Source organism: Lissotriton helveticus, chromosome 2_1 (genome assembly GCF_964261635.1).
Source record: "Lissotriton helveticus chromosome 2_1, aLisHel1.1, whole genome shotgun sequence".
In the NCBI taxonomy this organism is placed as follows: Eukaryota; Metazoa; Chordata; class Amphibia; order Caudata; family Salamandridae; genus Lissotriton; species Lissotriton helveticus.
In genome coordinates this window covers 146,969,339-146,994,630 of record NC_136059.1, presented here as the reverse complement: position 1 = coordinate 146,994,630, position 25,292 = coordinate 146,969,339, and the positions used below count along the sequence as shown (strand labels likewise).

Below are 25,292 nucleotides of genomic sequence, written 5' to 3'. Positions count from 1 at the left end.
CAATTGTTTAAGTTAAAAACAGTGAAATAATTCTGTCTCCTACTACTCCCGGCTGCGCCTCAGGAGGGTCCAAGTTATCTAACTTGCTTGTGATTCAGCTCGTTTTTTATAGCTTGGGGTAGGGGGCGTGGCCTCGAGTGGGCGTTTCCCAATCAGGGCGGGAGGAGATTATTAGGCGGGAAAGGCGGCGATTTCGCCCTTACCAGCACTCGTTATCAGCGTGGAAGGGTGCCTGCACACAGAGGATATGTCCCGGGAGGGGTGAGTGAGTTGAAATTCAAGTGGCAAAAATACAATTGTTTAAGTTAAAAACAGTGAAATAATTCTGTCTCCTACTACTCCCGGCTGCGCCTCAGGAGGGTCCAAGTTATCTAACTTGCTTGTGATTCAGCTCGTTTTTATAGCTTGGGGTAGGGGGCGTGGCCTCGAGTGGGCGTGTCCCAATCAGGGCGGGAGGAGATTATTAGGCGGGAAAGGCGGCGATTTCGCCCTTACCAGCACTTGTTATCAGCGTGGAAGGGTGCCTGCACACAGAGGATATGTCCCAGCAGGGGTGAGTGAGTTAAAATTCAAGTGGCAAAAATACAATTGTTTAAGTTAAAAACAGTGAAATAATTCTGTCTCCTACTACTCCCGGCTGCGCCTCAGGAGGGTCCAAGTTATCTAACTTGCTTGTGATTCAGCTCGTTTTTTATAGCTTGGGGTAGGGGGCGTGGCCTCGAGTGGGCGTGTCCCAATCAGGGCGGGAGGAGATTATTAGGCGGGAAAGGCAGCGATTTCGCCCTTACCAGCACTTGTTATCAGCGTGGAAGGGTGCCTGCACACAGAGGACATGTCCCATGAGGAGTGAGTGAGTTAAAATTCAAGTGGCAAAAATACAATTGTTTAAGTTAAAAACAGTGAAATAATTCTGTCTCCTACTACTCCCGGCTGCGCCTCAGGAGGGTCCAGGTTATCTAACTTGCTTGTGATTCAGCTCGTTTTTTATAGCTTGGGGTAGGGGGCGTGGCCTCGAGTGGGCGTGTCCCAATCAGGGCGGGAGGAGATTATTAGGCGGGAAAGGCGGCGATTTCGCCCTTACCAGCACTCGTTATCAGCGTGGAAGGGTGCCTGCACACAGAGGATATGTCCCAGGAGGGGTGAGTGAGTTAAAATTCAAGTGGCAAAAATACAATTGTTTAAGTTAAAAACAGTGAAATAATTCTGTCTCCTACTACTCCCGGCTGCGCCTCAGGAGGGTCCAAGTTATCTAACTTGCTTGTGATTCAGCTCGTTTTTATAGTTTGGGGTAGGGGGCGTGGCCTCAAGTGGGCGTGTCCCAATCAGGGCGGGAGGAGATTATTAGGCGGGAAAGGCGGCGATTTCGCCCTTACCAGCACTCGTTATCAGCGTGGAAGGGTGCCTGCACACAGAAGATATGTCCCAGGAGGGGTGAGTGAGTTAAAATTCAAGTGGCAAAAATACAATTGTTTAAGTTAAAAACAGTGAAATAATTCTGTCTCCTACTACTCCCGGCTGCGCCTCAGGAGGGTCCAAGTTATCTAACTTGCTTGTGATTCAGCTCGTTTTTATAGCTTGGGGTAGGGGGCGTGGCCTCGAGTGGGCGTGTCCCAATCAGGGCGGGAGGAGATTATTAGGCGGGAAAGGCGGCGATTTCGCCCTTATCAGCACTTGTTATCAGCGTGGAAGGGTGCCTGCACACAGAGGATATGTCCCGGGAGGGGTGAGTGAGTTAAAATTCAAGTGGCAAAAATACAATTGTTTAAGTTAAAAACAGTGAATAATTCTGTCTCCTACTACTCCCGGCTGCGCCTCAGGAGGTCCAAGTTATCTAACTTGCTTGTGATTCAGCTCGTTTTTTATAGCTTGGGGTAGGGGGCGTGGCCTCAAGTGGGCATGTCCCAATCAGGGCGGGAGGCGATTATTAGGCGGGAAAGGCGGCGATTTCGCCCTTACCAGCACTCGTTATCAGCGTGGAAGGGTGCCTGCACACAGAGGATATGTCCCAGGAGGGGTGAGTGAGTTAAAATTCAAGTGGCAAAAATACAATTGTTTAAGTTAAAAACAGTGAAATAATTCTGTCTCCTACTATTCCCGGCTGCGCCTCAGGAGGGTCCAAGTTATCTAACTTGCTTGTGATTCAGCTCGTTTTTATAGCTTGGGGTAGGGGGCGTGGCCTCGAGTGGGCGTGTTCCAATCAGGGCGGTAGGAGATTATTAGGCGGGAAAGGCGGTGATTTCGCCCTTACCAGCACTTGTTATCAGCGTGGAAGGGTACAGGTAAGTATAGGAATACTTTGCAGGCATATGTAGTTTCACTACAGTTGAATGCAGTGAATTAGTTACAGTAGAATTACGTTGTATTTGCAGATAGTCAGAATTACTTTGCACTTACTTTTCTTACACAGCCAGGTATCTCTAGATACAAGGCTGGTGTATTTCCTGAGGGAAAGAAAAATGAAACAAGGCATTTTGCAAATACAGTTTTACAGTATTACAGTAATACAGGTTTACAGTATTACTCACAAGCCATATTTATTCCATAGAAGGCAGAACTGAGTTTTATGGGTTTGTGGGCAAGATTCGGTCAAATGGGCACTCGAGCCGCACCGGCAGTGGCACCACAACAGAAGGGTGCAGTGTGCAGAGACAACACGTTAGCCAACGGGCTAAGCACAGTCATGGGCATGGGGACTGCGGCAAGCAGGCCACCAAATTGGGGAACAAAAGCTCCCAGAGTCAAGGTCACTCCGTGGCCAACACAAGAACTACACCTCAGGTGGCACAGGAGTGGCGGGTGTAAGGTACGGTCTTGGCTGATGCTGCAGATTCGTTCTCGGTTCCCTTTGAGTCGGTTAGCTGCTGCTCAGGCGAATGGGATCTTTAGGAGTCGTCTTCCTGTGACCACACACATTTGGTGACAGAGTTAGTCGGACAGTCGCCGTTGCTCTTTCTGGACTGCTTCGGTTACTAAGTCAATCTGGGGGTCGCCTATGGTCATGGTTGAGAGGACCTTCTAGTTGTTGGCTGCAGGTTTGAGTTGGGAGCATGTTGAGGTTAAGGGCCACTGGGATCCAGGATAGGATCACTGGAACGACCTCCTTAGGCTGTTGGTTCACTCAGGCTTGGGGTGCCAGAAGCGGAGTGGGAGAGACTCACAGAGTCAGCCGGAGTCAGAGTCGGTTGGTTGTGAGCAAGTCCGGTGCTCATGGGAGACAAAGTCAGTTTTTAGCCACAAAGGCAGTGCAGGTTCTCCGGGATTTGAAGACTGCTGGCTGCAGGACACACCCAGGTTCCGTTGGAGGAGTCTGAGTTTGGGACGGGCCAGTAGGACTGGGGCCAAGTCAGTAGATGTCCGCCTCTTCTCTCCGCACGGCTGTTTGGTCCTTTTTCTTCTTGCTTCTTCTTTTCGGCGTTGGTCTTATAAGGCAAGATTCAGAGTTGCCCCTAAATACAAAATTTAGGGGCATTACAGGTAGGTGGAGGTCAGGACCATTAGGTTCCTTTCAATGGGTAGGTACATCCCCTATAATGTTGCCTTCCAGTGGGAGGAGGCATACGCCTCACTCTGGTTGGCTGGCTCCCCCATCTGCATGATGGCAGGGACTCGTTGTGCTTCACCTCGCCTCCGCCCCATGAGGGCGGAGGCAAAGGTGGGCACACTTCCCTCCTAAATTGGTTTTCCTGCCGAGTCTCCCATCCAAAGTGGGGGTCAGAATGGGTGGGGGCCGGTTGCTGGGAGCAGCAAATGGCTGGGGTAGCTCAAAGACGGCAGGCCTTTGAAGCTACCCCTCCATGGACCCTGCCCATTCTGGGTGAGGAGGCTTGACACCAATTATAACATTCTCCTTTTCTTCCTTCTTCACATTCACGGTTCCTTTCTCCTCCTATTTCTTTTTCTTCTATCTACTCATCTATTAATTTTCATCCATACATTTTCCTCTCTTACCTTTGTTTATGATGCTTTTTTCTGTTTGTATGCTTCTCTGTGTTTTCCCCTATTTTTTATAATTCCTCCTTTTATAGTTTCCTTCACTGCGAAGCAGCCCATCAGCCACATCACTCTGTCATGCATTTGCCTTCTAGTGATATTTATGACAATTTTGTCTGCAGACAGAAGAGGCCCACAATAACAAATGAATGTTTTATTATGATTGAGTTCAACGGCCCATCGACCCAAGGGGCAGCCCCTACCTAATCTGTTACAGTGGGGGTTTCACTACGGCACTGGGACCGTGACACTTGTGCAACTTCTTCTTTAATGTTGATATGGCTGGCACACATGTTGCATGATTGGAAGTGGTGGGAGTTCCCTCATTTGCATGGAGGCATGACGAAATGAACATGCAGGTATGCCTTTGCAACTGTGATCTGGTAAATTTCCGACACAGCCTCAGAGGTAAAATAGGCTCACTGTGTTTATACCACTTAGGAAATACAGGAAGTACAGTTAATATACCCCTCCTCTGGCCCACCTTGCTAGGGGGCACAAAGGTCACAGGGGTCCTACATGGTACTCATGTTTATGCACAGGTGGGTTAGAAGACACGCTGCACTTGCCTGTGGGGGTGGGGTGCTGCCGTCTCATTAAATTAGGTATGTTCTTTCCCCCTCAGTGAAATGCAAGATTGCTGATTATGTCTTTATGTCACATCAGCGCATTTCCAAGCACAGGCTATTCTGGAAAAAGGATATTTTCAATAAGCAGGGGCTTTCTTTCAGTCTGTGGCTTCCACCCTCAATAAAAGTGTACCGCACCCTCAAGCACCTGGGGGAGATTTACTAAATTCTCATGCAATACAGGGCAGCAGCCACACATTCTGCTCTGCTTTGCATGACAAGGAGAGAGCAGGAGAGTGCCATATCTACAGAGATATGGCTCTCCCATCCCCACTCCCTATCGGCGGCACAGAATTTTGTTGTTGAGCGCCACATGCACACCGTTGAGCTATAGTGCATAAGTCTAGCATAGGTTTTGTACTGTACTGCAATAATATTTCATTGCTTTAATGAAATTTTGATGATGAAATTCATACCTGCTGTTATTCCATACTCCATGCATATTCCATATGTATCACATATTAAACAGTAACAATATTTTATTTTAGATATGAGTTCATAGCGGCAGCACACAGATTATATTAAAGCAATAAATCATATGGAAGGAGGTTGGAATCACATTGCCTCAGATCCCAGCACTCAATCTGCTCCACTGCATCATGGTAAATGCAGTGCATGACAACTCTTACTTCAGCAGTAGTCTTTAATGTATCACAATATTTGGTGCGGCCTGTGCTGTGTAACTCTAGGCATGTGTTTCTGGATTAATTCCATCATCAGCAGAGAGCAACAATGCATTTGGGGGATCACTGACATAATATCGAATACACAAATATAGAATTACCAAAATATCGAAGAAAAAATATAGAATGCAAAAATATCAAATTCCTATCCACAAACAGGTAAGTACAAAAATATCGAATCAAAACTATAGTTTTAAAAAATATAGTTAGTCAAAATATCGAATTTTTTAAAATGTCTTAAAAGTAATTTAAAATGAATGAAATAATAAATATAACATTTACTATTACCACTCCAGTGAGTGCAACAGTAGGGAAAGCGTTGGGTAGCGTAGAGGTCAAAATTACTATTCCCACTCCAGAGGGTGCAACAGTAAAGACGTTGGATAGCGTAGGGGTAAAAATTACTATTTCCACTCCAGAGAGTGCAACAGTAGGGAAAGCGTTGGATAGCATAGGGGTAAAAATTACTATTCGATATTAAATTACTTACCTTCAATTCGATATTTTTCACCACTATAGTCTGTCCATTCGATATTTTGTCCATTCTATATTTTGACTTCGATATTTTGGTAATTCTATATTTTGAATTCGATATTTTGTCTTGTTACCATATATATATATATATATGTATGTATGGATGGATGGATGGATGAACAGACAAAGGAGCAGATGGGTTTATGGAGGGGCAAATGGTTGATAGGATAGAAAATGCGATGCAAAGCTAACGGGAAAAAGGTGGTTAAAAGTCAGTATAGGAGGCTGGGAAAGAATAGAGGGCAATAAAGCGGGAGAGTATTGCAGAGGAAGGATAGACATGCCCAGCGAATCATAAAGCAAGGGAAATAGAGATGTAAGGCAAAGAAAAAAAATTGTGTGGTATGCAGAAAAGGGAAAACAGAAAGTGAGAGAGGAAAGGAATGATGGGGAAAGCAATGTAGAGAAAAAGTGGAAAAGATGGTAATGCAGAGGGCAGAAAGCAAGAGACCCTGCAAAGACAAAGAGTGCGGAAGAGAAGGGGTAGCAAGTGAACTTAGTCCTGACTTATTTGTCAGCTCATTGTGACAGATAGGAGATCAGACATTGCATTTCTGCGGCCAGAACTTGTAAAAATAAAGCCTTAATCTCAGACCATGCTCTTTTCTAGCAGAAGCTGCATGCTCTCTTGACTGCAGTCTCAGCAGACTTCTCTGGAGAAACATCTATTTATGTGGGCCTCCCGCACTCTTCCAAGGGGACTACACCCAGTTACACACAACTTGCCTGTTGTCTGTTGGCCCTTCACCCCAGCACTGTGTGAAACCTGGATGCCACAGCCACAGCACCTTTTTGATTTGCAATGTCATCTCATTTCACAACAGTTGATGGGGTCCTGTGTTACTCCCGTGGCATTCTACATAACTGAGTTTGTATTTTTGTGGTTAGTATTTTTGTTGTCTTTACTTTCAAATGCTCCTGTGTAGGGACACAAAAATGCTACATTGATGAACTATAGTAAAAGAACACCCACGTGGCCCTTTTATGAAAAAGTCACACAAGTCACACAACACAGTGCAGCAACCAAAGTTGCTGTGCTGCATTGTGTGAGAAGGTGAGATATGGCACTTTCCCCCCCCACAGCGCTGGTGCAGAATTTGGCTGCTGAGTGCTATGCACACACCTTTGCAACATAGGGTGAGTCTAGCACAGGTTTTGAACAGGCAAGTGCACTTTTAATACAAAATACTGTGCTTAGACTGAATGTTTCCTACTTTGTATGTGTGATGTAAAGGGCACACAAAGAAAGAGGAAAAACCCTCAACGGGTTGTTTTGTGCTGGATAGTACCCCGTCTTGCACACAAACAACTCTGCCTGTAAATCAATCACCTTGGTGCAAGGTTGCCTGCATTGGCGCTAGGCAGCACATAGTGCACCAGCGCAAGGAGAGGACAGGGACACACCATATAATTGTTAAATATGGCGCATTCCTGCCCTCTCCCGGTCATGCCACGTAAATGTAAATGTAAATGTTGGATACTTGTAAAGCGCACTGTTACTCTACCCGAGTGTCCTGGCGCTGTAGACCGCTGGGGAACCCGTCCTGGTTTTCCCTGTGAGATGGTCCCTTTCTGGGAATCTCCAGGGTGAAACCAGGCATCCCCGGCGTCTGTGGGGGGCCGTTGTAGAGATATGGCAAGCTTAATGCCCAGAGTTACCGAGTGTGTTCCCTGGTTAGAGTAGGCACTGAGGCGAGAATTATCGAGTCCGTTGACGCTGGTCCAAGACCCTGCCGCGTCGGGAATTGAACCCTGGTCCCGGGCCGTTCTCTGCTTACAGGTCTGCCGCCTCTAACCAGTGAGCCACACCTCTCCACTAATGCATCAAGGTTGCTTGCTGCATGACATTTTGATAAATATGCCCCCATATTTTGATCTCTTAAGCACTTGTGCAGCAACAAGCTGATTATGTTGATTTTTTTGATGGCTTGGGTATCAATGTGTTAGGCTCCAGCTAGTTCCCAGTCATCGTAGGCTAGAACAAAATGAACTAAGATGGCCCATTGAGAGGCCTTTGTGTAGGGTCAACTGAAATTGAAAATAAGTCTTTAGCCCCTGCAGATTGCTGATCTGGACACAGAACATAAATGTGTGGTCCCACAGTTCAATTTGTACTAGGACACAGATACCAGACCCCATCAATAATACCTGCCAGATACAGCTGGATTCCCCTCTTTTCCAGACCATCCCTTGATTATCCAATCTGACATTAGAAGAGCAAAACAAATAGAGAATGGAAAGTGTGTGTGAAAGAAATATATAGAAAATAAGTAGAGGCACACAAGAGAAACATGAAGGAAAAAAAAGGGAAGGAATGTGGGGATCTTGGGCAATCAAAGGCAAGTTCAGTTAAGAGAAAATTGCAAGGATAACAGTAGGAAAAATGGTTGAAATGTAGGGTCGAAACCCAGTGAGTTTACCTCTGTTCTGGACTAAAGGGCCCCACTATAAGTAGGGCCATAAAATCTGAAGTAAATTCCTTTTCTCATATTACTTGGGGTTCTCCCCCTACAACTGGACACATCTGCAATTCACCAACCATTGATCTGACTGTGCATGGAGCAGTTCTGCACCTCCTGGCTAAATGCTGTGAATCTGCCTGCCATTTCTGCAACACTCCAGGACTGTCTGTCCATACTGTACCTATGTTGGTCCCATGTACAAATTCCCTGTAATTTGGAGCAAGATTCCTAGGAACAGAATTAGCACTTTTAACCTATATCTCTGCACTTAAATACAGGGATTGCAAGTTAGAGTTTCAGGTCCAATTTTATGTGTTTTCATCCCACGGCGAAGAAAAGAACAGTCCTAAATCCACAACCATACATCACTTGCTTGGAGGAGGTCTTAGATTGGTGCATTGGCTGTCTGGAGGCCCCTGGTGCAAGTTGTGGAGGAGTGAAGAAAGGGCAGAGCAGAGGATAGTGAGCATGGGAAATTATATATTGATATCCTGGCAATTGTTATTCATCAAGGGGCAATAAACTACTCCAGTTCTGAAATAGATCCTACCATACTGCAAATGGCAAGCAGATGGTTGCATTTTCTGAACCAAAATCCTCATGTCTTGGTATTTATCTAGCATTTTCTTTGTGTAAAATTCAGCAGTTTCGACTTGTTGATATCAACCTGGGAAGAATGTGGTCCTTATCAGGTACGATAATTACCAATTGCTGTCAACTCTGCATATCTGGTAATAATGAAACAGGTATTTGAGCAGTGGGGATGGAAAATTACAAGGCATTTGTAATCAAGGCCTGTGACTTTTTTGCCTACGTCTTTAAAAATGGTGCTTTAAAATGCAAAATATGGCCCCATTTTTTCAAAATTTTCATGAGCAGAGTGACTTCATCAACACCTGTGGGAATGGTCAGCTTCAGTAGGCAGTTCTTGTAACTTCTAGGGCAATTTCATGAAATATTATGATTTTAAAAAGCACTATTTGTCCCATTCTCTTTTTAAATTTCAGAAGCAGAACTTTCTCAACCTTCACTAGAAAGGACCAGGCTTATTCACTTAACTACCACACACGAAAGTGACTGGAAAAGTAAAAAAGAAAAAAGAAAGGAAGGAAATGGAAAGAAGCTTCTTTCTTATACCTCTTGGCTATCCAAAGCTATTGGATAAGACGCCTCACTCAGTTTATCATTATATGCTTTATCATCGGCGCCTATCCACACCCTGGTAGGATGGTACCACCAGGGCAGACTCAACCAAAGATAGAATGGGACTTCTTGGATTAAATCAAACTGGATAAGCAGGATCATGTCGAAAGATATAGAGTTAAAAATACCTAGAGGTATACTCACAGGATTCCTTTTAAAAAGGGTACCTGAAGTAGGGTTTATTGAACTTGTTCAATTGTTTCTTGTTTCGGCGTGTGCTATGAGCCTGTTTGAGTTTAAGGCCTTCATCAAGGCTCATTGAATGCATCCCTACCTTTCTATGCATGCTTACCATGCACATACATGAAGAATAAGGCTCTCGCCTGTCTCAGTCTTATGTCCTTGATTATTACCTACGAGACAAAAAGTATTCACGGCGAGGTTAAAGGTGGACCTAAAACATTATGGATTGCTTAAAAACAGTGGTCGTAGTCTAAATTTAATAAACAAAACAAGAGTATTCTATGGCAATGATAGAGACCATCAATAGGGAGCAGATCAACGACTTCACTTAAGGCGTTATATTTTGAAAGAAAGCCCTCACTCACCACCTAGTGATGACATGCTTCATCATCGGGCCCCACAGAGGGGATCTAGCATCCCCTCTGTGTGCTGCGACGCCAGATCTACTGCGGAGCGGGTTGGTGGGTAAGGACAGTGCTGTGCAAAGAATCATAAGTGAGTGTTGTGAAGTTAAAAATAAAGTCTGTAGTGTATCAAAATTAATTTATTAGGATCACTAAGGACTTAGAGATAAAAATGATGTGTAGGAAATACGTCCACAATTAATTTAGTGGTAGTTTCCTAAGTCAGTCGACATGTTTCAGCCACGAAACGGTGTAAATTTACCTGGCATTCTTCAGGACTTGGTGTAAATAAACCCTGGCGGTATGGACTCGCTAAGGTCCACCCTTACCTAGGGACGTGAGAGTGAAAATTAATCGTGAAAAAAGTGCAAAAAATTAGAAAGAAAAGCTGTCTTTCTAATAACTCCTGGTTTAGGAGGCTTCCAATTTTGGTTTCTGCACCTGTTGGGAAATGAAAAGACGAGGACAAACATAAAGACAGAACAAACAATCAGTTGTATTGATGGTTGCCTTATAGCAGTCCAGTGTGCTCCAGTTGGTGGTATCGGAGACATCCTGTGGTTAGATAACGGTATAGTTAACACCACCTAGGTCCCCAGCGAAAAGATCGTTATAAGTAACTTGTGCTAAGTGCTATACGTGCTATGTACAACGCGTGCTATTTACAAGGAGTTGTGAGTAAAAACGCTATCAACCTAAAATGTCGGCGCGATAAACAATCATGCTGACAGTTAAAACAAGGGTAATTTCTCACTTTGATAGTGTGTAAATTTCACACCATGGGTCACAGGAGGGGGGTGGAGGCGTAATTGGCACACCCTGCAGTTTGTCAAAAAATGAAATGAAGTAAGAACAGGCAATTGTGCGACTCAGATCGGTACTTAGCTCAAAGGAAGTGCGGAACAGTTTCTGCTTGAAGTACTCACGCCCTCGACGCTCGGCACCCGTGGTATACCTACAGCGACCCTCCGCTGGACCCTGAAGATGTCCACTCAGGGCAGCGAGGCAGTTAAGTAAACACCATGGAGTCCTGCTTCCGGGTGGGGGCGGCCGGTCTGCGTCAGCGCGTCACGGGGCTAAATTTAGTCAGGACTTGTGATGATTCCCTAGCCCATAATTGTATTGGGACCAGGGTTTCTTTGTTACTGAGAAGGGTACACCTCCCTTAGAATAAGCGATGATGGTGTAACTTTATTGTTAGTATGTGATCTCCATTTGTTGGAGTATTTACTAAGATGTTTTCAAGGATTTTTCATTTATAAATAAATATTGTGATTTTACTCGAATGGGATACTACAATTTCTTAATATGCAGTCCATATTTACATTTTTCTCATGTCGAAGACATGCTTAGTGATTAAGGGCCATGTGTAGGTAGCTAAATACCGGTTGATAACGGCCAAAATTCGGTAAATTTCCCGTTACTGACCGGTATATAGGCTATTGAGATGTAGGAGTCCAAAAATAAGGATTCAGTAAATATGAATCGGTAAATACCAATTCATCATTTCAGAATCCAAAATTACCGAATCGGAAATACCGATTCCTTATTTACCGACTCGGTAAATAGGAAGCGATAAAAACTAGAAAAGAGATGTAGGTAAATTCGGTAATACCGAATTTCATGAAATTCGGAATTTTAGTGTTGGTAATTAACACTGACTGAAAGCAGGTGGTAATCAGCCACATGGTATATAAGCAATCCCAAAATGCAACAGTGTGATCACTATGGCGGCTTACTATGGGATTGCAAGGCCGCTATGTCTATAGGCAGCAGGAGTGAGGATCTGGGGATGGGAGGAGCGCATTTACAGACAGCGAATCACACTCTTCCAACAGACTGAGGCTGAGATCTATGAAAGGTATTTTACAGAAACAGATTATACCTCGGCACTCTAAGTTAGCAAACAAGGACTTTGGTATGTCCTTGCGAAAGATGAACCGCAGTGACTAGCGCCCGGGTAAGCCTTTGAATGTGGGTGGCGGACTAGGACCCACAGAATTTGGAAATTTAAACAAAAATGAAACGTGTTCAAATCTTAAGATGATCTCTTCTCTCTCTTTGGAGTAATGAGTATGACGTTGTTTCACATATGAGCAAAACTTTTGCTGTATGAATATTTTGGCTATCAGACATATATGTATTAATTCAATTGCAAAATTGCACAAACCTAAATCTTAGAGTGCTGAGGTATAATCTGTTTCTGTAAGATAATCAACAACAGGTACTTTTACCTGTTAATCTGACATCCTTGGTAGTGGGATGACTTCCTTAACTTGAGTGGCACTGTAATATTCGCATATCCTTAATTGGGAACATACCATTTCTGTACTTTTGGGAGAATTTGATGTGCGACTCATCTAAACCATCACTACCATCCTATGATATAGCAAAATCCATGAAAGGTACAGGCTACACCCCGACACCATCTTGGGCCCGATAAGGGACCTGCACCCACTCCTTGAGCACCCAACACCAAGGGCGCACGCCATACCACCACACGTGCAGGTGCTCTGTAACCTACTTCTCCTCGCATCTGGCAGTTACCAGGGGGTGATAGCTGCGGTAGGCAGGGTGTCTCAGAGTTGCCTGACCCGTTTCTTCAGAAAGTTCCTGTATGCCATGATGCAGAGAATGCATCACTGCATCAGCTTCCCACACACACAAGCGGAACTGCTGAAAACCAAGACAGACTTTTACCAGATGGCACAGTTCCCGCATGTCATAGGCTGTATTGATGGCACACACATTCCAATCTGCCCACCAGCAGTCACTGAGTATATTTACAGGAACAGAAAGTCCACCCACTCCATAAATGTGCAGGTAATCTGCGATGCTGGCAACATAATCACTGACATCGTGGCCAAATTTCCTGGGAGCACCCATGAGTCATACATCTTCCAGAACAGTGGGATCTACACACACCTGGCTGCTGGAGAATTTGGAGAAGGATACCTGCTAGGTAAATCATTGTGACACTCCCTTATACTTACTGCAGATGAATGTGTATTGGTATATGTGACTAATGGCAATCTTATTCTCACCTAGGCGATAGTGCATATGCCGTGCAGTCATTTATCCTCACTCCCTACCTGAACCCAGCAACCCCGAGTGAGAGACGATACAATGTGGCACACAAATCAACTCGCAACGTTGTGGAGCGCACCTTTGGACTATTGAAAAGCAGGTTCCGCTACCTCCACAAAAGCGGAGGTGCACGTCAGTACACACCCATCATCTGCTGCAAAATCATTGCAACTTGTGCAATGCTGCACAACCTTGCCACTAAGAAAGGTACAGAAGTGGAATTAACTGATTATGAGGACCTTGATGATGAATTTGCACAGCCAGAGCCCAACGCAGCAGGAGTACCACCAGCAACAGATGGGAGACAGACATGGGAAGAGATCACGTGCAACTATTTTTAAGTAAGTAAGGAGACACAGACAGTTGTTGTATGTAATGACGTAGTTCAATTTCTGGGCACTATGCCACAACAAAATCCTCCAATTTGTCACATCCATAGTAGGAAGTAATGGGTTACTCCACTCAATTCTGTCCAGAAAGTGTGAGCTGCATCACCGTCTACGCCCACGCACAACAGTGCTGGATGGCATTGACTGACTTTGCTCACTGGCTGTGGTACCAGTGGCAGCCCCATGCTGTCTGCTGCTCCTCCTGGTGTCTGTTACATGGGGGTAAGGCTGCTCCGACTGGTTGTGTCTTCACTGTCCGCAACTTCGACAGCACCAGTGGTGGCAGAGTGACTCGTAAGCAGCACTTCCAGAGCAGTGGTGACCTTTACCAGCCCCCGAGACACATCAGGGCTGCAGTGCGCCAGTCCCTCCTGCATGGCCACAGAGCGCCTGCATGGTAGAGAAGTGGCAGTTGCCAGCCGGTTTACTGCCCTCGTATGTTGCCCCATTTTCTGCCTCTCCCTGCGCCTTGTTACTCTGTCGTCATCCATTTTGCTGCACAACAGCATCACAGACTGGGACATGTCCCGCATGCCCGCTGTCATCTCCTTCATTCCTTCTGCCATTGAGTTGATGCCCTTGTCAATGTTGGTCATGTTATCATTGAAGCGCCTCATTTGTCGTTGGACTGAGAGTATTTCCTTTCCTTGTAGGCGCTGCACCATGACTATGGTTACTTCCAGCCCGCCAAAGATACCATGGCTCTCATCCTATGGAGGTGGACTTGTCACACGAGCCCTGCGGCAGCGTCGGGCACCTGTGTGTGCTTCCTCAGTCGTGGCCACCAAACCAGCATTGCTGACATCCAGTGGCATCGGGAACATCCTTTACAACGCAACTTTTACCCCGCACTACCATTACAACGCAACCATTACAGCGCAAGTCATTACAACGACTTGCGCTGGCGGGCGCTGTAGGATAGGGAATAGCTTAATTTTCTATCCAACACCTTCCCTACTATCCACGGGGACTGGAGTTGGAATAGAAAATTAAACTATTCCACTTCCAACGCCCCCCAACGCAAGTCGTTGTAATGACTTGCGTTGTAAAAACTGCGTTGTAATGGCATGCGTGGTAAAAGCATGCTTTGTGATGTCATACAACCAGTGGCACAGTAGGAGTCCCCCCCCATCGAGTCTTCAGAGAAGGACTCAAACTCCAGCAGTCTGGCAACAGCACGCCTTCTAGGTCTCACCACTGCAGGTGGTGTTGATGTTGGTGAGGCTGGCTGTGTTGGTGAGGCTGGCTGCTGTGGTTGTGAGGCTGGCTGTGGTGGTGTTGCTGGGTGTGGTGGTGTTGTGTGGCCTGCACTTGTACTGGCCTTCTCTGTGGTGTCCTTCTGGGGTGCCCTCTCTTCCTTGTCCTGCGCAGTCCTGCGTGAGGTCTCGCCTGTGGACAGAAATTGTACATTAGCTCAGTGTACCTGCAGCTCTACATTGCAACATTTAAAATACATTTCTGAAACAATATCTCATTGTCCTCTGCCTGCTTATTGCTGATGCGTGTCACATGCCTTGTTGTTCAGTGCTATTCCTGTCATGATAGGGCTTTCACTGACTACTTCTCCCATAATGCATTGCTGGTCTGAAGTAAAACCTGTACTGGAGTGGGATTCACATAGCCCAATTGGGGATTTGGGATAGGGGAAGGGGGGCACAATGCTGTGCATGCTTCTTACCTTGTTTTGAAGCAGCTCTGGCAGAGCTGTTTGCATCCCCAATCCCACAGACGCTCTCTGGCTCTATCGTGGACTCCACAAGCCTCTCAAGTTCAGTGAGGGCAGGTGCCCTGTTCCTTCCTCCTCCCGTCTAGCTGGCTTGTTTTTTGTGTTCAGCCATCTTCCTCTTGGTGATGATCCAGATGTCATACCACCGCTTCTTGAGCACATCAATGTCCCGGGGGGTCACTACAATGGCACTCACCTGGGACTGGATTCCAAGCCAGATTTTGCGTTTTTCCGATTCTGCTACTTGCAGGGACTGCTTCCCAAAAAGCTTGGTGTGCTGCTTAACAACCTCCTCCACAAGGACCTGCAATTCCTCCTGACTGAATTTGAGTTTTCTCTTCCTTTCCCCTCCTTCTGTGTCCTGGCTGGCCATTGTGAAAGATTTTCAGAGTAAGTTCAGGCAGTGGCACTGTTTCTCTCCTCTGCATTCCCAGCCTCTCCAGAAGCCACTTTCAGGTTTGGAGGGGTGGTGGTTGCACAGAATTGGCTGATTCCTCAATTGCTGTGCATTTGAATTTCCGATTCAGTATTTACCGATTCGGTAATATTTTCTGATTCGGTATTTACCGATTCGGAAAAACCGATCGGTATTGCGGATTTGGTAAATATTTACAGATTTTTACCGATTGGTAATATTTACCAAATTATTACGTACATCGGAAATACCGATTTCTAATTACCAATTCTGTAAAAAGCGATAATTAGGAATCTGTATTTCGAACTTACCTACATATGCATGCTTGTTGCTTACCCTTATTTATTTTGGTTTCCCCAAGGGTCATGCAGTTCTGGAGAGTGGTGCTGTCCTTAGTCAAGTCACACTCTTGTCAAGAAAAATCAATTGTTAGATTTATAATACTGAAGTAGACTCATTTTACTCAGGTATTATTAAATGTGGCTGAATACCTATTTTGTAAGGGCATATAACTGAATTCACTGGCATGTCTGATTATGATATCAAAAGGTTCCCACCAGACCCTGGATATATTGCCTGCTCGGTATTCATTTGCACCTGAATGGTATTGTCAAGAAACCTGATGTAGACTTAGTATATCTGGAGATTTGTATTAGCATGCGCTCTAGCCCTATGTATTTTTTACTGGACCTCTAGGTTTGTGTTTGTGTTAAAGCTCCAGCAGAAGCCCATGTCAGTAGGCACAATGCCGACAAAACACTCAGATGATCTGCCTCATTCCCGTCATGTTGTGCAATATCACCAGTAATCGACCCTGTTGTTGTGTTAACCAACCCAATATTGATTATGCATATATTCAATTCACAGCTGGCTTCTATCACAGTGGTTGGATTATGTGTGTAGCAGCTCTGGTGCATAGTTTTGTATAATTATAGAAATATGGTATGTTTTTTAAACACTTAAGTAGCTGCATGCATTTTGTGTTATTGATTGAATTAGGGGATGTTTTTTATGTTTTGCTACTCACTTGGTGCCACTCTTGGTGCCTTATTGCTGTATAAAGAAATGTAAGATAAATTAGGGAAACAGTGCATGGAAGCCTGTTTTTAATTGCCAGGTTTCCAGTGGTGATGAAGGACATCTGGGAGTTATAGATTAGCTGGAACGGTATCCCGAGGGGGCACTGTTCTTGCCATGCTTGAACGTCCTGGTGTTCTACCATCTAGAATGACTGTGTATGGGAGTACTGTGCCCTGTTTTGCCACTTGCACTTCTGCACCCAGTAATACCACCTACATTTTCAAACACAAACCTAAATCAGATGGAGAATACAATCAGTAGACTGGAGTTATGAAGTTTCAAAATAAAAAACATAATAGCGTCTCAAAGATCTAAGCTCCAACTGAAGACATCTAGTCACACAAGACAAGGGCAAAGTAAAAAGTTATGGATGACTGCGGTTCAGATATACAGTGTGGATTGGGCCTGGTCTCCTCTTACATTCTGACATAGAAGACATTTTGGAATAAACTTTCTTGGGAAGATAACATTTTACGAGGCAAGGTAGCTGGCGGTGTTCAAGGAGGAGGCGTTGATTGCCAGGGAGCTGCTAGACAAAGTAGCACTGAAGATTTCATTTGTACCTATCCTCTTATTTAAAAGTTGAAAGTCTCCAGCTGGATGAAGCTGCAGGCTGTAGCCAACAAGGGCTCCACAATGCCGGATACTCCTTCTGTGAGGAGCAGCTGAGCAGGATTTGTTGTATGTCCGGTCTCCTCTCTGTTCTCAGAGCACATTTTGGAAGAAAGTTTTCTAAGTAACAAGTTTTGGATTTGAGAAATCTGGGAACCTTTAGCACCACTTCCAAGGGCCCAGGGATGAAGGGCACCACTTTGAGGGTCAGGACTCCCTCAGGCTCAGGTGCGAGTTCAAGGTGGTTGGAGCCTTTTCGGTCTCCGAGGCTCTGCTCAAAAGGACAGCCAACTAGTCCCTGGATTCACTTTGGAAGTCCTAGGTTCAAGCAGTGGAGCAGGTCTCAAGCAGCAGAGAAGCCCGCTGATAACACTGGGCAGGCTTTGGGCAGCAAGACAGTCCACTTGGTGCAGCATGGCAGCCCTCCGAAGTACACAGCAGGCCAAAGGCAGAAGGGCAGTGCTCTAAGAGTCCTCTACAGGTCTTGAAGTGAACTTAAGAGTGGGTCTGAGAGTCCTTGTAGGAGAGTAGGGTCTGCTTCCTATGGTCACCCCCACTTTTTTCTGTGATTTTCTGTTTTTTTTTAACTTTAGACTGGCTGTGGCCCTGCTAATCAGACCCACAGCCCAGCTGTTTGCTCTCTAAATTGATACCATGTACTTTAGGTACATACCATATTGGTTACCGGGTCACCCTTGTGAGCCCCTGTATAGTGTACCCTCAGTACCCAGGGCGTAGGAGCACCTTAGGCCTACCAGGAGCTGCAGCATGTATTGTGCCCCTGGTTTGCCTTCCAAACTGACACCACAGGTCTGTTCGTACAGCCTGGGTAAGGTGGTGTAATCACACCTTACTTAGATATAGTATACCCATATCTACCTATATATATAGACACATATGCACCTATAAGTCACTCCTATGGTAGGCCTCGACAATCCTGGAGGCAGAGTGCTTCGTTTTATGTGAGAGGGTGCCCTAGCATGAGCTGAGCCCCTCTGCAGCTTTCGGAACCATCTCCTTATAGCTGTTCTATGATATAGCCATACCATATACTCTTAAGTGCTTATAATGCTCGCGGTTAATGCTAACTTTGGTTTGCTTTACCAAAACATGTCGTGTAAGGTGTAAAACACTTTGGAATATTACCCCACCCGACCAGTCCTGGTGGCAGGGGTAGCATTCCACCCTTCTACAGGAGGGAGACATGGAGTTACTGGTTTACCCGGTTAAAGTTAAACAGAGCCTCAGCATCACAAAATGGATGCTGCTGCCACAGACACGAGTTTGACCTCCTGCTGCTGGATAAAACTCCGGCAGGGGAGGGCTAGGACAATACGTTTCCTGTCCAGGGAGGTGCCAGCACCTCCCCAGACAGGGTTTTGTGTTTTGGGGCAGGAAGGGTTGCATCAGCAGATGCTTTTCCAGACCCTGCCTGGGGCACACAAGGTGCTCCATGCATAGCCCAATTCAAACCAGTTGCTGGGGCACTCCAGCCCCACTCTGATGCGAAACTGTGCAAAGGGAAAGGGGTGTAACCACCCCCTTCCCAGGTCCACCCATAGGAGGGACCTAGCCAGGTAGTCCAGCCCCTAACCTTAGTATAAGTATAAGAGCGGTGTCCCTACGACTTTAGATTATCTGGGATGAATCTTTGAAAGACATATCTTGGACCTTCGACATTCCATTCTGACTGGAAGATGGAAGACATCTCCCTTGTGGTCAAGGAGTGACCACCCTGTGCAAACAGGCACCAACAGCAACTTTGCTGGTCTGCAGTTTCAAATCTCCAGTTGGAACCCGAAGACTCTGTGACACAAGAACTAGACTTGCAGACTTCTTTGACCTCGATCCACATCCAGAGCAAAGCTGAGACCGGTGGCAGACACGAGAGACGTGGACCGGACATCTTTGACATCCTGCATTTTGCTACCTGCACTCCTTTTCTGAAGCCTCAGTAAGTTGTGCATTGGGGTACAAGAAGCATTAGCCCCGAGCACCATTTGCACCAAAGCCCAGGCCCCCACACTTGGGGAGTGTCCCGTGGGCCCCGCCTTTGCATTTAAGCTTGACGCGTCTTCCCAGTTCTTTGCCTGTTAGATAGTGAGCCCCCTGAAGATGCCATCTTGAATTTAACTTGTTTTCCTGGTTGCTCCAATTTTGCTTCAGCTTTCCTACAAAGGAGAAGTGCCACAGACTTTGCTGGTCTGCCCCAAAATCAATCTTCATTTCCTGCGTGGATTGCGTTTGCCAAGGCTTGTTGGGTCCAATCCGGATACTTACACCGCAGTCAACTAGATCCTTTGTGGGACAGCTCGAATCCAGCTCCTGGTCATCATCGACACCTCCTGGACCTCGTGGCTGCAAAGACAAGCTTCATCTCTTCACCTGAGATCAACGCGACATCGCCTGGTTTCTTCCTGGTACCTTCCTGGTCAATGGCTAGTGACCCAGACTCTGTCCCCTCTGCTTTCAGGCTCTTCAGATCTCTGATCCACCCTTGGATCCACACGGACACTTTTCCTCTGGTCGCCTGCAGCACTTCTTTGCAGATCTCCATAGAAAACGACAACGAAACCCGACACCAAAAGGCACATATGCACCCGGCTTCCCTGGGTAAGGTAACACAAGTACTCCGGTGCTCCCGTGGGTCTTGACTCTCGAAGTGTCCTAGTCTTAAAGGGTTTTGTCGTAGTCCATCCGGAAGTGCCCTTAAACAGTAACTTTGTAACTTCTTCGTTTCCCATAGAAAGTCAGTGGTAACTCGCGGCTGTGTTTAGACACTGCATGCATCTCCCGTGGGCCTCCTATTGCCTAACCTTTGGTTGTTTAGTGTAGCCCCAGCGATTCCCTACGCCCTAGGCCTACTTCCTACCAGACCTGGTTGTTCTACCACCACTATTTTAGTATATGGTTTGTGAGGCCCCTAGGGCCTAACTGTATTGGTGCACCTTATCATATGCTAATTAAGTAACTTGTGATGTACTTTTACCTCTGACCTCATAAAGAGTGCAGAGGGGTTGTGTTTAGAATAAATACATATATATTTGATATATACCTTGTGTGGTGTCCTTTCATTTGGTATTCAAGGGATTATAATTGGTAAAACAACCTGCTTCACATGCTCAAGTCTTAGCCTGATGACTGCTGGTCCATGCTACCACTAGAATAGCTTTCTATAAGGTTGACTTTACAACCACCATCAATAATGTCAATTAGACTGGTGCACGGTGCCCACAAGAACTAGTGGACATCGTATGCCAGGCTAACTTCTCACAGTCCTAATTTAATACCTTGTGCCAGCTTTGAAGTGGAAGAAAATTCAGGAGTTTCTTCCCAGAGAAGTGTCTTGAATTTCCTGCTTCCCTGCCCAGGTCTCATGATGTTTGAGCTCACAAAAGGCTAGTGTGAAGTTCTTTGTGAGCTGACACAGTATGTGTGAAGTGCAAGAGTGACTGTCCACAGCTCCATCTACCCCCCCCTCCTCTTCATCCTGCCAGGATGGCCCATCATGCCAACACCCAATAGCTCTATTGTGTGACTGTGTAGTAGGAATACACTAAGGCCAACTTCCAAATACACAGTCATGTGACTAAGGCAATAGGTTACAGGCACCAAATGTTTAGGGCAAGCAAATGGCAACTTTCTAAAAGTGGTAATTTCAGAATTGTGATTTAAAATCCGACTTTACCATGGAAGAGTTTTTCAAATTACAATTCTTTAGACACCAAACATACAGGCATCACAGTGGTGAAAAACAAATGTACTTTAGAGTGCACAACCAACTTTTTAAATAGAATGCACCCTGCCCCATGGGGTGCCTAGAGCCTACCCAAAGGTGACTTTTATGTTTTAAAAGGGTGTTCTACGCTTGGCAAAAGGTTTATTTTGCGAAATTGAATTGGCCGTTTAAAAGTGCACATAGGTTTTAATGGCAGCCCTCAGACAAGGTTTAAAGGGCTGCTTAAATGGGCGGCAAGACCAATAGTAGCGTTTAATTTGCCTGAATTATTTGCTGGTGTCAGAAAATGACAACAGGACAAATTCAGCAAATATCCCCGGGTCGGCCAAATCACAGATCCAGACCAAAATATCTTCTAGGCTACTTGAACTGGGGTCCGGCGAAATGTACCCTTCCCTCCTCCCCCCTCCCCACCGCCACCTTTCCCGCAATGCCTTTAGAACGCTGATTTTTCCCATTTACTGCTTGTTTCAGTCAATGGGGTCTCGCAAATCTTTTTCTGTGCTGTTGCTTCCCAGTTTGGTGCACTCGATACACGCTCCAATACATACGCCCCCTTTCCCTAGCAGCACTCAGAGGCGGAGTAACTGTTAATGCCAGCAGAGCGTGAACTCACCTCTAAGAACACCCACTGACACTGGGACCATGTGATCCAGTTCGGCAGTTCTGTCTATTCCACACTGGTAGCTCCCGGCGTCGTCCAGCCGCAGCCCCTCCATGACCACCGTGAATGTCCCGGTCTGTGGCGAATCCCTGATGGTCACTCGGCCCTTCCTCGCCTCTCGCTCAGAGACCGATGTTTTTATAACAGTGTCGCAGAACCGGGATGTTCCTCGGCACCAATATTTGTCCGAATCGCGGCATCCTGCCTCATAGCTGCATTCAACGGACACCGACCCTCCGAGGGTCCCTGTGACCTCTTCTGGACCGGTCAGAGCCTGGCCGCCGGCTGGAAAGAGAAATGAAACAATAAAACATGAGCACGGGCAGCCTGACCCCTCAGTATAGCCATTATCATGTCAATATAACATGGTCAGCGACTAGCTGCCGCCTCCCCCCCAATCCGGCACCCAACACCCAGGAACGTGGACACGAGACGTGTTTTACTTTTTGGAAGGCGGGCGCTAGTCGCCCGGCCGTATTTATTAAAGTATGAAATTAAAAAAGGTTTAATTGCATAATCAACAATGAATACAAAAATCAGCAGGACATTCAGTTATACAATTGTTATCAACAAGTTTGAGAGCCTGACCTTAACAAAACTCTAATACAAGTTGTTCCTAGCTTAAACTAAACATCCTATCTTGATTTTTGTACATTTCTGGCCATATGGCAGGGTCACTACCGGTGTCAGGTCCTACAAGCTGCGCCTCCCCCATAGAAGTGCGCATGCGCAGTGTTACCCCGGGAATTGCCCGGTCTACGCCCCAAACTCCATTTACCCACTAAAGGAGGGCCCTTACTCTGCGCCGGTGGCGTCATGAGTCCACGCGCGCGGGGTGGCTACCAGCCTAAGGAAAGCGTGAACTACTCCTACCCGCGCTCCTTTGCATATTACCTTGCCCCTGGAGTACTGGGAGTGGCCCGCAGGCCCCTCCCCCCGGGCGGGAACCTCCATAGGATGATGCCCGCCCCCTCAGACCTCAAATATGTGCTCACCGATAATGACCTTACCGCATGCCCCATACCTAATAAATACGACGACCTATGGAAAAAATTCTAAAGGACAACTACACTGGCTAATAAATAACAGTATCCACGCATAGTTAAAGGGGAAAAAGGCCTAACGACACATGGCATAAAATTACAATTCGGTTCACACATGTTATTCAAAATTACAATATCAACGTATAGCTACAAAGGGAAAAAAGGCCTAAAGACACATATCTTCAAGTACAGTTCACTTTACACATCACTTTCCTACAAAGGGGAAAAAGTCCTAACAACAGATCACAAAATACAACAACAGCCTACTCTCTCCCGCGGTCCATACCTTTGAAACTTACCATTAAACCGGACATAACGCTGCTTAAACTTTGTACCAAGGGATGGTGGGTGGGAAACAAAGAAGCCCCGAACGCGGGGCACAACGTTCAGCGAGGGAGCGTCCAGGGACAAGGGGGTCTCCTGGGCGCTCCCTACCTCTTATTCCCGAGGGGCCGGGTGGCCCCTCCTAACGCCCGCCCCCCCCGACCCGGAACCAGTCCATTGAATCCGGGTCAGGAGGGGCGCCGGCCAATCGGCGGTGGGCCGCGCCCCCAGGGCACGCCCCCACCGTCGAAGGACCCGGGAGAGGAGGTGAGACGGTCGCCGCGCCGCCATGCGTGCGGGGGGGCCGAGGGCCCCCCCTTTTCACATGGTCAGCGACTAGCTGCCGCCTCCCCCCCAATCCGGCACCCAACACCCAGGAACGTGGACACGAGACGTGTTTTACTTTTTGGAAGGCGGGCGCTAGTCGCCCGGCCGTATTTATTAAAGTATGAAATTAAAAAAGGTTTAATTGCATAATCAACAATGAATACAAAAATCAGCAGGACATTCAGTTATACAATTGTTATCAACAAGTTTGAGAGCCTGACCTTAACAAAACTCTAATACAAGTTGTTCCTAGCTTAAACTAAACATCCTATCTTGATTTTTGTACATTTCTGGCCATATGGCAGGGTCACTACCGGTGTCAGGTCCTACAAGCTGCGCCTCCCCCATAGAAGTGCGCATGCGCAGTGTTACCCCGGGAATTGCCCGGTCTACGCCCCAAACTCCATTTACCCACTAAAGGAGGGCCCTTACTCTGCGCCGGTGGCGTCATGAGTCCACGCGCGCGGGGTGGCTACCAGCCTAAGGAAAGCGTGAACTACTCCTACCCGCGCTCCTTTGCATATTACCTTGCCCCTGGAGTACTGGGAGTGGCCCGCAGGCCCCTCCCCCCGGGCGGGAACCTCCATAGGATGATGCCCGCCACCTCAGACCTCAAATATGTGCTCACCGATAATGACCTTACCGCCACAGGCCAGTATTGTTAACCGACGATCTGGCCTCCCCCTCTAGCCCCTGCCTAAGGACACACTCCTCCTATCCCAGCCCTCTAGCCAAGCCCAGATATTGTCAGACCATAGGACATTACCCTCTTCTGTCAAATGAACCCCGTCCTTCAAGTAATACTTGTGACCCCAGATGCACCCATGAGGTATTGACTGTAACACGGGGGTTCGAAACAACCTATCCAACCGTGTGTTGATCCTCTTTACCGAGTGATTCAACGCCCTGACCGAATGACCCCCCCGCCACTGAAGTCGAGGTATTAGTTGTGACCATACTAGTGTGCACCCGGGGCAGGTCCTAGCTATCCAACCCGCTGTTGAGATAATCTCCTCAATCAAGATGCGCCTGCCCAGTGTTGCCAAATCGTTCTCCCCAAGGTGAAGTATCACCACTGACGGTGGAGCCCGCTGGCGTGCTAACAGCCCTTGGAAGAATCCCCTGAACTCGTGAAGACACAACCCTCCCCTGCCAAAGAACGTGATATTCAGCCCTAGTTGTGCCGCCCTTTCCTTCTTGTCACCTGACAGGAAGACACATTCTGCTCGCTTCACATACGAATGACCGACAATCCAGACATTGTTCTTTGTTGTTTCCTGTTCGCCGCTCCGTGCCGATGAATATTGGCGGTGCCCGACGACAAATTCCTCCCCTGCGTAACAGGTCTGAGAAACTGTAAAAGAGCGGAAAGAGACCAAGCGTGAGTGACAAGTAATCATAGCATGTCAATCCGAACATAACGTTTATAGCAGTCTGACGACCACCTCCCAATTGTCTTCACTCTTTCCACTGGGCGGCCCCCCGCCACCGCCTCAGTTGCTGCCCCAATCCTGAAGGAATGAGATCCAAAATCTCTAGGATCAAGACCCGCTTTTGTAACCCCTATTTCGAACACTCTCCTGAATTGATACCTGGTCAAGGGGCTCCCGTCGGCGTGACAGAGCAACGCCCTGCCCGCCGAACCGACCAATAGTCCCATGAGTGATTCTACGTGCCTCACCGGGCAGCACGGATTGGCGGGGGCCCGTTGCAGAACTATGGTGTGACCCCTAGCTTCTTGATCGGTCTTTGATTTCTGGATAATCACCCACATGGTGTCACCCCTTATCGTCACCCC

The 25,292-nt window shown here is 46.7% G+C and overlaps 1 protein-coding gene across 1 annotated transcript in view; it reads right to left on the bottom strand.

The window, feature by feature from the left end:
• The window catches only part of LOC144820083 (polymeric immunoglobulin receptor-like), a 234,654-nt gene that overhangs the window by 164,768 nt on the left and 44,594 nt on the right, over window positions 1-25,292 (bottom strand). Inside the window, exon 2 of the mRNA XM_078677735.1 lies at window positions 21,753-22,085. Coding sequence (XP_078533861.1) covers window positions 21,753-22,085 — 333 coding nt within the window. The remainder of the gene's footprint in view (window positions 1-21,752; window positions 22,086-25,292) is intronic.